This window comes from Halyomorpha halys, unplaced genomic scaffold (assembly GCF_000696795.3).
Source record: "Halyomorpha halys isolate HHAL.00 unplaced genomic scaffold, Hhal_1.1 Scaffold50.1, whole genome shotgun sequence".
In the NCBI taxonomy this organism is placed as follows: Eukaryota; Metazoa; Arthropoda; class Insecta; order Hemiptera; family Pentatomidae; genus Halyomorpha; species Halyomorpha halys.
In genome coordinates this window covers 1,089,961-1,101,668 of record NW_027106849.1, presented here as the reverse complement: position 1 = coordinate 1,101,668, position 11,708 = coordinate 1,089,961, and the positions used below count along the sequence as shown (strand labels likewise).

The 11,708-nt window shown below is 32.4% G+C and overlaps 2 protein-coding genes across 2 annotated transcripts in view; one reads left to right on the top strand and one right to left on the bottom strand.

Moving 5' to 3' along the window:
• Window positions 1-3,197, bottom strand: part of LOC106690348 (uncharacterized) — a 10,770-nt gene extending 7,573 nt beyond the window's left edge. Inside the window, exons 1-2 of the mRNA XM_014435763.2 lie at window positions 2,504-3,197; window positions 826-893 (exon numbers count right to left, since the gene is read on the bottom strand). Of these exons, the coding sequence (XP_014291249.1) occupies window positions 826-893; window positions 2,504-3,050 (615 nt within the window). The 5' untranslated portion in view covers window positions 3,051-3,197. The remainder of the gene's footprint in view (window positions 1-825; window positions 894-2,503) is intronic.
• The window catches only part of LOC106690708 (discoidin domain-containing receptor 2), a 411,939-nt gene that overhangs the window by 386,318 nt on the left and 13,913 nt on the right, over window positions 1-11,708 (top strand). Inside the window, exon 9 of the mRNA XM_067045155.1 lies at window positions 5,417-5,624. Within this exon, the coding sequence (XP_066901256.1) occupies window positions 5,417-5,624 (208 nt within the window). The remainder of the gene's footprint in view (window positions 1-5,416; window positions 5,625-11,708) is intronic.

Below are 11,708 nucleotides of genomic sequence, written 5' to 3'. Positions count from 1 at the left end.
ACCCATTAATTCTTAATCTTTCATCCTTAACAATCCCTGATAATCCTCCGAGGCGTCTGAAAAGAAGATGGCCACGAGACCTTCTAGTTTAAATTAATGTTTGAAGTACCACCAATGGGTGGTTCCTTCCCAATATTTCCAAGTGTATATGAAACATACTACATATTTACATATTGTATTATTTTGTACAGTTGTAAATTACAATAAATAAATAATTAAAAAAAAAAAAGTTAGTAAAAATCTATTATTAGCAAGTGCTGGAGGAAAATCAATTTTTTTAAGTACCACATGCACGGAATGCTGCTATCAAAAGTTGAGTCTTGAAATTTATTTTCTCCATGAGCCTATATCTCGAAAACCTAATAAGTGATTTAAAAAATAAATAATATATTGAAACATTTATTTTTCTTATCAGTCCATATAAAGTACTGCAATGTACCTTATACACAGTGTATAAACACAGTATGCATTTCACAACCCTTCTCAACCGTTATATAATGCCTAAGTCAATTGCGATACACAGTTAAGATAAAAAGTAGATACTAAAAAGTTGGCCACCCCTGCTCTTTATTATATTTGATACTCCATAAAATTGATGGTAAACACATATTGAAATTATGGTGTTAGACCATACTTTACTGAAACATTACATAAATTACATAACTTTTACAGAAACAAAAGAACATTTCCCACAAAATTCTAATTCTTTTTTCAAATTGTAGCTTATAAATTTTTTGCTCTAAGCCATTTAATTGGGGTAATCAGTTCAAAATATTTTTATATGGATTCTACCTATTAATTTTTTAATATGAAAATTACAAATACCTGAGACATGATTTCTGTTTGCACAAGGTCCATTTTTGAAAGGTTTCCTTTTTCACCATATACACTTCCTAAAATCAAATTAAATACTTTAATTTATCAACTAAAGAAATTTCTTCTCATTTGGCTGTTTTAATCTTATTTTTTTACTTATGAACTATGAATCCATCTAGTACCCTACTTCGGAGACTTGTTTACCAATAGCTTATGAGAGTTTTTACTTGAGAGAAGTCATACTATTTGTTGTATATGTTGGGGCCAATGGAGAGGAAAACACACTGCTTATGCCTACTAGGCGTGCTGAAACTTGGGCTCCATAAGCTGACACCATACCTTATTTATTTTTTTTTTTTACTCAAGTTCTCCAATGAGGATCGATACAACCCCAGAGTGAGAATGTCTAGATTCACTTCTCAGAGCCGCCGTAAAATAAATATTGACTCATCCAGGAGTGAATCGAACCCACAAACTTCTTAAGCAAGTACTCGGGGACCTTCGCCCGAATAGGCCCAGCTATAAGGTCCACTTGATTCTTACTAATACGAATAGCTGCTTTTAAAACAAAATGTCAATTTCAATTATTTAAACGACAGACGTGCAGCAAATAATGGAATATATTATGTATACATACCTCTGTGATATCAGTCTTAAACTTAGCTACTGTTTTCTAAATTGTTCTTTAATATAGGATTTTTCGTCCAACTTTTAACAATTGTAAAATTTATTCTCGAGTCATCCAACGTTGTACTTTTTCTAATTTATTTCTTATATAACCAGCCATTACCTCCACTTTCTTTCCACTCAAATAAATAATCAGGTATCGTGGCCCTCCTCGCATGGTTTCTTCAATGAGGCAATACCTTACACATTTAGAAGCATTTTATAGCAGCATTCTTCCCAGTGGGTAATTATCAGATCATAAAAGTTCCAAAATAAACAACACATTTGTTTTACAATGATTCGCAAAAAATAATAAAAGTTATAGTTTAGCTTACCACAATCAATTGACATAGCTAATACACTAGTTCCCCTAAATGTTTATTGAGAGGCAACATTTCGGCCCAAATTGTAAACCATCGGGCCTAAGTACAAACTGGATAAAAAACCAGTAGGATTAAAGAAAAACAGTAAAAGCCAGTAAAAAAAAAATAAGATTACGATATCGAATATAAATATAAAAACATAATATAATTTACAATATGAGAATAATATACAAGTAATATTAAGATAAGTAAAATAAATGAGAATAGATGAATATATACATTAATTTTTATATCTTTTCATGAAAAGTGTAACTGGAATGAAAATAATTCATAAGGTGAAAGGGTTTTTATTTATAAAAGTCACTAACTTAGCTTACAATGAAGTGTTCGAAGAAATTGTATTAAAACTTCAGATTTATTTATTTAGCTAAGTTTGTTTATTTTTAACGCAGGTAGCAGTTTTTCTAAAATTTAAAAAAATTAATTAATTTGACTTTAGCATCTGAATATTATAGATATTGAAAATTGTGAAGTAAAATATGAACTTATACAAGCAAAACGGATGAAAAGTACAACAGAAAATAATAAGTTGTGATGAAACACTTCATAACTTAAGGAAAAAAATAATAAGGAAAGAGTTAAAGTGAAAAAAAGTGGGAATACAATATTAATAATCAAAAAATTTGAGTTTGAATTACCTTTGCTTTGAGCCATCGACCTGTTTGCGTACAAGGATGCATGCGTGTAAACTTTGTTGCAGGGCTGGATCTCAAAACACGGTGAATCGAAAACCTTGAGTCGTATCCAGTGATTGGAAAATCCATAAAACGTTCTTACACTGTTGATGTATGTTTCTATAGCATAAAGCTGCAGTGGAACATCCTCAATTTTTTTGTTTTCTTTTGCCAAATATTCTTCGTTGAATTCTATTCCTTTCATGTATTTTTCTTCTAACTGTAATTTGTATTCAGACAAATCCTCCTCTTCACTGGTCTCTTCTTCCTCACCTTCCTCCTCTTCTTCTTCCTCCTCTTCTTCATATTCATTTTCTTCATACATATCTTTAAATTCGTTCCTTATCACTTCAATGCTTTCTGAAACATCACTGGCATATTCGTCCTCGCCTGGTTTAGGTTCATTAGACTTAGGTTTAGGTTCCTGTTCCGCTTGCACATTTTGTTGTTCTCCTGATAACGTTTTAGCGCCTCCTGCTTCTCCTCCCTCTTTCATTTTCTCGTTATCCATTTTACGCTTTGTTAATCTTTATATTGACGTGTCTTTGAAGGTTTCTTCGATGTTATCTTTTGCTGAGTTGAATTTATCACAATTAATTTGTTTAGTGTATTGAAATAGATTTGTAGTCAAAGTTAGGTTACATCATGTGGTCATTACCACCTGTGTGTATTAATAAATCCCCAAAGAATGCCTCCGTAACTCAATCACTTTTTTAAAAAGCTATAATTCAATAAGATAGTCATTAATTAAAACTAGGTATGTTCACAAATCAGTATCATAATGTCTAATTAATTTTTTTAGCCATTGATCTTTGCATTGTAAACGACCATCAACAGTATTAAAATAATAAGTTATTATTTTTATCATCCATAAAACTCGTTATGGAATCGGAATCGAGCTTTTAAGGAAGAATAAATCTCTACCTAATGAAATTCGCATTGGTAATTAATACCCTTTTCTCGGTTAATTACTTTCATTGCGATAAGATTGCTGAACTATCTCTTGGCTTGGTTGGGCACTTGTTATTTATTGCCATAATCCGGGGGAGTCTACCGCAAGGGTGGGGGGAGCAAAGGAGGGCTCTTAGGAAAGGAAAGGTGAAGCTACGGTTATAACGCCCTTTAATATAATATTATTATTAAACTGATTTCGGAGGGATGCGATGGAAAATGATTTTAAATCTTTCAATTATTCCAATTCCGAAATAGTGAAGTTTTCTGATCATTTTTTCTAAAAAGAATAAATAAATAAGCCATTTTAATTCAGTAAATTGTGAAAGCCCTTCATATATATATATATATATATATTTTTTTTTTTTTTTTGCTGTAACAAAAGATTATTATATTTCGTTTCTTGGATTTATTATTTTTACACCTTTTATCCAGGTTTTCGTCTAAATTCTTTTCGAAAATGTTATGTACTAATACTAAATCCACTGATTGTGATACTTTGACGACATTTATATTCGTATACATCATAATAAGGAAGAAAAAGCAATTAAGGAGTCTGCAACATGCTGTAGAATGGAAGTTCCATTCTACAAATTTAAAATAAAAAATGATTTTCCTTATTCGGTTTTTAAGATTTTTTTTTAAAATTAAATATGTTAGCATTATGAAATTGGAGCCCACACTCACATTCTCAAAGTGGAGGAGAAACCTTAAAATATTTAAGCTGCCTCCTAATTGGACCAAGCATATAAAAAAACAATTAAACAAACAAATATAGAGGGAACTAAATAGTCAAAAATTCGTTAATAAATGTAATATTTAATAATATGTAAATAAAAATAAACCTATGTGATCGTGCAACTGCCTTGGCAAACCTCACGTATTTTTGTAGTTATCTGGGTCTCTCAATACACTAGGCACTCTTTCAGATGCTACAGTGGTGAGAGACCTACTGGTTAGTCTATGTCGTGAATATTTTTATAATTCCGCAAATTAATACAACTTGACAATACAACCCGTGGAAGTAGGTTTACTATATTAAAAAAAAAGAATTAAAACATAGATTAAATGTTAAATTAAAAAAAAAAATTAAATGTAGGAAAAGCACGAAAGGAGATGGAAGAAGTAATTATAGACAATTGTATTGTGTGATGTCATTTTGTGTTTTCTTTGTTTTTTACTTGTTGATATTTTCTTTTTTTTTTTTTGCATAATTTTCGGGTGTTGTTTAATTAATTAGAAACAATTAGTTTCTACTTTTAATTAATAAACAATTTTAAAATACATTTTATGCAATATCAGACGATAAAATACAATATTTATTCGTTCTATACCTCGGTATCCTTAATACCGACGTACATAGGTTCTGTTGGTGATGACTGTCTCAATTTATTGTATTCTGATGAAGAAGTTAAACATATCAGCTGTGGTGAACTAAAACACATTTTTGAGCTTTTTGTGCGATATCCTTCTTGTATCATTAAGATAAGTGGATGTGCTCTTGTATAAAAATTTGGTACGATCCACCTTCCCTCTTTTCGCACCATGTTAAAGGGTTTAAAACAAAGTAATAGCAAATCGGCTAAAAATTAATTCTCGTCCAGTACTACTAATTTTAATTAAAAAAATTTTCTAGTTTATTTTTATATTCAGTTCGAATCGAGAATTCTATAAGAAATTTTTAGTTCATATTACATCAGCCAAGCTAAATTAATGTTAGACGTAAATAACGTAATTTGTATTTCATGATTAAAGCAGGAATGAGATAAGTTACCATATCTTTTTATCATTGTTTAGCAAAGAGTCTCAGAACCCCCAAATCTCTTTGGTAAGCGTTGAGAATAAGTACGACCCAACCTCATTCCGTTTTTATTACTAAAATATAATATGGCAATATCTGACTGTTTTTTTCCCTTCTTTTTGTAGGTATTCTCAGAAGTGAAGATCATGTTCAGCGTCGGTGGTACCTACTACTACGGCGACCCGATATCCTTTACCTATATGGAGGACAGGATCTTCGAGTACAACAGAAACGTGTCCATCAAGCTCCACAGGAGGGTCGGTAGGTTCGTAAAGCTACAACTCCATTTCGCTGCCAGGTGGATTATGATCAGCGAAGTGACTTTCGATTCAGGTAAGATTTAGGATAATGTAAATGGAAATTTTTAATGGAAATTTTTAAATACAGAAAAATAAAGCAGTGTGTAAACTAGTATTCAAGATATGTGTTATGAATTAAGGGTATGTGCGATGTTCCCTTTTATTCTACTTATGTGTGATGAGTACAAGGTGTATAAGCATTTTTTTTCTTCAGTCTTCTGTGCATCTTCATTATCTAAATATGTGTGTTAATTGTATAAATTAGTGCTGACTATTTTTTATAAATGTTCAACATTAAAACTGTCAGTACAAGTAAGTTTAGGCTGTTTATTACTTGGTAGGTTGGTAGATGAGGCTAGTGTTATAATTTTGGATTGGGGCCATTGAATATGGCAAATATTGATGAGTTTATTTGTCTGAAGACCATGTTTCAGTTCAGTAAGAAAGAAAATTTGGAGTAAACTTACTGAGGTGGTCGTTCATGTTGATGAAGGTGGAATATTCTCTTTCATTATTGTCTCGTTACTCTCTCCTGGTTCCCGTCCCTAGTCAAGGAACCATTGCCTGAATTTACACGCGCATTCATAACTTTGTATTCTCAATGGAAGGAAAAAGTGATTTCTTTGAATCACATCTTTGTAAAAAATAATCTACTAATGATATGCTGTGAAGTCTAAGGCATTCTTTACTATAAGGAAAAAATTATAATCTTTTAAAAATAAAGTCCTAAGAATTGCAGTGGATGTTTCTTGGTTTGTAGGAAACAGCCAATTGTATCGGAAAATTACAAATGGGGGCAATAGAGGATTACATCAAAAAAAGATCTATGACGTTCTACTCCCCGTTACCTACAGTCAAAGGAGCAGTGACCTGAAACTTGGGAAACCCAACAAAACCCGAAAACTGAAGCCCAGGCTACTACAAGACATCCTGTTATCAATTCTATTATTGTCACTCTAAAATTGTATTTTATCTTAATTTATTTTTTTTCCTCTTTATCTTTTTCTTAAATTCACTTCTTTTTTTTCAATTAGAAGTCAATTATTATTTCGTTAAATTCATAAGTATCATTGTTTTTGTTATTAACTTTACTTTTATTTTTTACTAAAAATTATTATTTTAGTCTTTTTATTTTTTTTAATTTATGACAATGTATACAGTTATGGGTGTCTTTCGTATAAGATTATATCCCACCCATATAATCAATTGTTTAAAAAAAATGTACCTTTTACGTTAATCATGTAAGTCCCACCAGGCCGATCTGGTATTAAATAAATAAAAAAAACATAATATAAACTAAAAATAATTAAGCAATGTATATCATCATTAATTGTTTTAAGTGCATTTAAAAGGAAATCACAGTATGATGGGACTGCTAAATTTTCCTGTGCTTTTAAATGTCACTTACAAACTTGGTAGATCATATCATTATATTTCAAATTGAAAATATGAAATTGATGAGTAGTGGAAGATAATTCTGTTGTGAATTACTCTTGTCGACTTTAATGAAAGTCGTCCCTAGATTGTAAAACTTCGTTTGCAAATCCTTGAAACATAGATGATCCGATTTTCGCGGGTGGTTACTGTTGAGACAGCGAAGTTGGCACCACACGCAATATTTGACTTGTAAATCGTACCCCCTTCCCCCCTCCCTGACATTATTACCCGTCGCTTGATATACAGAACCGTCCTCGAGTTATCACTTTGCTCTCGATGAAGTGAGAATACTCGTTAGCAAAGAGTGACCTCTAGAAAGTTTTCACAAACCAGGTCGCCATTAGTGGGAGGGCACGGAGATAAGAAAATTTCTATCATCATCTCCATTTCCTCCGGGCCGTCTATCATCACGGAATATCTCGTGATAAGACCAGATCCTGCCTCTACCACCGCCCTCACAAATAAATTACGGAACGTCTTTCCTTTTCCAATTCTGACCATGGCACCGTTAAAGCTAGCCAAAAACTATGGATTGCTGATTTTAAAATGATTCTGTGAACTATCTGTTGCCGTCTCTATTATGAAAGATAATCATCTTTGGCTAAAGTATGCATGGATGTGTATTAATTGTATTATTACATATATTTTTTGGATTAAAATTTATTCTAGCAGTAATCTACTGAAAATGTTTTGTGATTTATAGCTCACCATACCAGCCATTCTCATCATTCATATCCTAATCAGAAATATCTTTTTTTTTTTTTCGAGGAAATAATTCTGTCAACATCAAAAATAAGATAAAAATATAAGATAAGATGCAAAGTAGAAGAACGTGATAGCAGTATTATTCTTTACTACCAAGTTTAATTCAGTCTGTTAATTGTGTCTCTTATAATTGACGTACCAGTAAATAAGAGAAGAATTAGAAAAAACCTAGGAGGACATAACAGAAGTCAGTGGCAGCGATAAATTTAGCTCCCTCAGAGGATGATAACGTCAAAAAAAGATGACAAAAAATAACAAAGAGGATTTTATGCTTTTTTCCATCCCTTCTTGGAGGAGTGTACAAAAGGAAAAGGACAATAATTGTGAGGTTCGAAAAGGGACGAAGCCTTGCCTTTAAATAATGAAGTTGTTTAAATAATGGGAAGGACCAAGGAAGAGAGAGAGAGAGAAAGAGAATCCGTTTACTGGTTTGAGATGTAACTAACGATAAAGACACAGTCCGGAGTTGTACCTTTGGCCTATCGCCACCTGGCATCTCTTCGATGGCTACTATCTCTCTTTGTAGCCCCTTCTCTTTTATTTACCCACCATTTAATCCTTTTTATTATTTTTCAACTTTTCCAACATTTGTCGTACGTTTCACAAACCTTACAGAATATTCGGATGTTTATTATTATATTATTCTAGTCATTTACATTGGTTCAGAACTTCGGTAACTGACGTCATTAGAGTATTGGAAATGTTACTATTCAGAAGTATTATGGGATAATAGATATCTATAAATTAGTAAAACTTTCTCTGCCGAAACTTATTTTTTCGAACATTTTACTACAAAACTCCTTTTGAATCCTACTTGAGCCTTCAAAGTCTGAAATCTCTATTCCAAATACCTAAGTTGGAGAACTTCTCAATGAGCTCTTTGTCATGTAAATGTTTTTCTTTGAATTCGCTCATAATGATGGAGCTACCACTTTAAGACCCATTCTCCAGATTTCTCTAAATGACATATTTTCATGTTCACTTGAATTTGGTTTAAGATTTATTAGAAAAAAAAAATAGGATACGATTAGACCGATTTCATTGAATTATGATAGTTACTTTTAATGTTTGTAGGTTATTTTTTTACTTAAATCCTAATAATATATTATAAAATTGGGTGAACGTTGAGAAGAATACAGAAAATATATACGTTTATAGTTGGTTGTCGAAAAACAGGGGGAAGTAGTGGCATAGCCTATATTCTATTCTTAGAAGAGAAAGTGAAGCCAAAAAGAGAGGAGTTGACCTCGCTCTCGGATTTACGTTGTGGTTAATTGTAATATCTGTCACTGTAATGTAAAATGAACAGAAAAAAGTCGGTAATTGACTACTTTTCCATGGAGAATTCTTATCCCGCGATTCATCATAAGGTCCGCCTTTTTGGCTTCACTTTTTCACGCTTCTTACCGCCTTTCTAACAAAAAAAAAGGTAAGCATTTGAAATGTTAAAGATGATAAGTTTACAAAAAATGTAATTATTGGGAAGTTAGAAATGAAGCGTGTTTAGGAAGAGTTTGGAAGAATAAGAGACAAGATGTGGTTAAATATGGGTAAGAGTACAGGTAGATCCCTCCAAATATAATTGTTTTTCAATTAAAAATTGGCGCTTTAAATTAGTCACGTAACACTAACAAATGTTATAAAATAATAGTGCTAGTGCTGCGATTCAGTGCTGTGAACTCCCCCTAATTGTAAGTTGATGAAACCCCAATAATTATCGTAGAACCGAAACATTGTCTAGATTATATATTATCTCCCTCCGGAGGTGGTTTCGGCAAAAAACCTGCCAGTAGTCTTCTTAAACTTAATTAATAGTAATTAATTGGTAGTCATAATACTTCACAATAATGATGATATTATTCTTCAAACATTTCTTGATTTCATTTTTTTAAATCAATACGAACATTATCTCAATGAAGTGAATAATTATTTTATGTTTCTGGAATATCCCAGATTGATCCTGTGTAATAATAAATCTGTGCGAAAGTCAATTATTCAAGACTTTCGCGCTGACCTCTTGTCTGAAAGATAGTTTAATCACTATTTGAGTTTTTCTTTGACCGTACCCGAACCATCTTCCTTTTATTTTTTAAATTATTATTTCTGCTAGGTTTTATGGTTCTTTTTTTAGTTTTTGGAAATAGAATTTTCTTTCATTAATTGCTGTTAAAAATATGAAACAGATGATTTGGACGACCAATACAATATCATCTATCACTTTGGCTTATTATTGATTAATTTTATTTATAAAGTTTTTGTTTATGCTCAGTTGTTATACTAATAGTTGAAAAATTCTCGCCATCTTCTGAAGAAGAAATAAAATCAGAAGATTTCCTGGAGAACTGGCCAGGTATGACATATTAAAAGCAGGGAGAGGAAACAATGGACTAGGAGGGGTATGGGGTTTGTGACATAGGTATGACGTGGTTATTGGGATTCCTGGGATGGTAGGCCAAGTATGCGCCCGCACAAAGGAAACCCTGCATACCCTACCCCTCGCTCTGGTATTAGCATAACATCCGGGACAATTAGGACAACTTTTGCCAAAGCCTAAATATGTCGCCTCCTAGCCCAAGTCAATATCGGCTCCGAGGAATTTGTTTTAGATATCCAGTAATTATAGTTCATCCTGTCGCACGATAACTCTATCCCTTGTCTTTACACAGTTTTGTCTCTTGAGATATATGGGTTTATTGTCTCTTCCTTCAAATTTTACACTTTTTATTTTCGACAGTTTTAAAAATATTTCCGCCGCTTCGTTATTTAACTTCTATGGAACAATGGTATGGAACAAAATAGAGGAGTAGGATTCATTATTCCTTTTGTCAAAGTTCCATACCCTTCATCAAAGAAGATCGATTATCAGTAATGGTTCGGTATACTTGACCTCAATATCACTAATACAACTCAGTCGGTCGATGGAAACTTCGTATTTAACCGCTGTTAGTTCTTGTTAAATATAATGATTGAAAATCGTTTTGCCCTCCATTGTGTCCAGAACTTGGGGGTCATTACTGAGAAGTGCCTTCAAGCTTCAATAACTTGTTTACGTTTTCAATATTTTGAGCAATCATACAAATGGCAAATAATATAGGTGAGGAATATAATACAAAGCCAAAGTGAGCTATCTGTTAATCTTGGGGTTTGCTAGCATTATAACGAGGTGGTCTATTGTTTTCCTAAACCAGAAAAGACTTAAATAAATTTGTGACTAACTAATCAATGCAATGATAAATGATGTATATAAAAATTAGATATTAGCTCATACCTTAAATCTGCAACCATGATTCAAACACAATTTTCACATAGATTACTTTGTTGTATTTTTCATTTACGATTAACTGCAGGAACCAACCAACATTTTTTATATTGTGGTTTATAATCTATATTGATAATCTTTTTCGAGAATTTTTAGTTCATTACCAAAATCCAAAGCACGGCGTTCCTATATTTCATTATTAAATATTGATAGATCAATGGATTTTTTGTTGAAAATTGAAAAACATTATCGATATAGATTCCAAAAAACAATGTTGGTAGGTCCCTCATTGCATAAGTGAGTTCAGTTATTCCATTAATATCATGAGGTTTCTCAATCATGAAAGTCTGGCACAGTTCATTAACAAAAATAAACTATGTTTGTTTAATAAGTAGGTTTGTAAACAAATTTTGGATTATATCTCAGGCCTGGCACACACACTACAGTATACCGTGTGGTTTACCTCTGTAAGTTTACCTGCACAGGCGTTAAGACTTGGGCCGGGCACACACGTCCCGGTATACCGGTTTTGTTTACCTGCACAGGCGTTAAGACTTGGGCCGGGCACACACGTCCCGGTATACCGGTTTTGTTTACCTGTACAGGCGTTAAGACTTGGGCCGGGCACACACGTCTCGGTATACCGGTTTTGTTTAC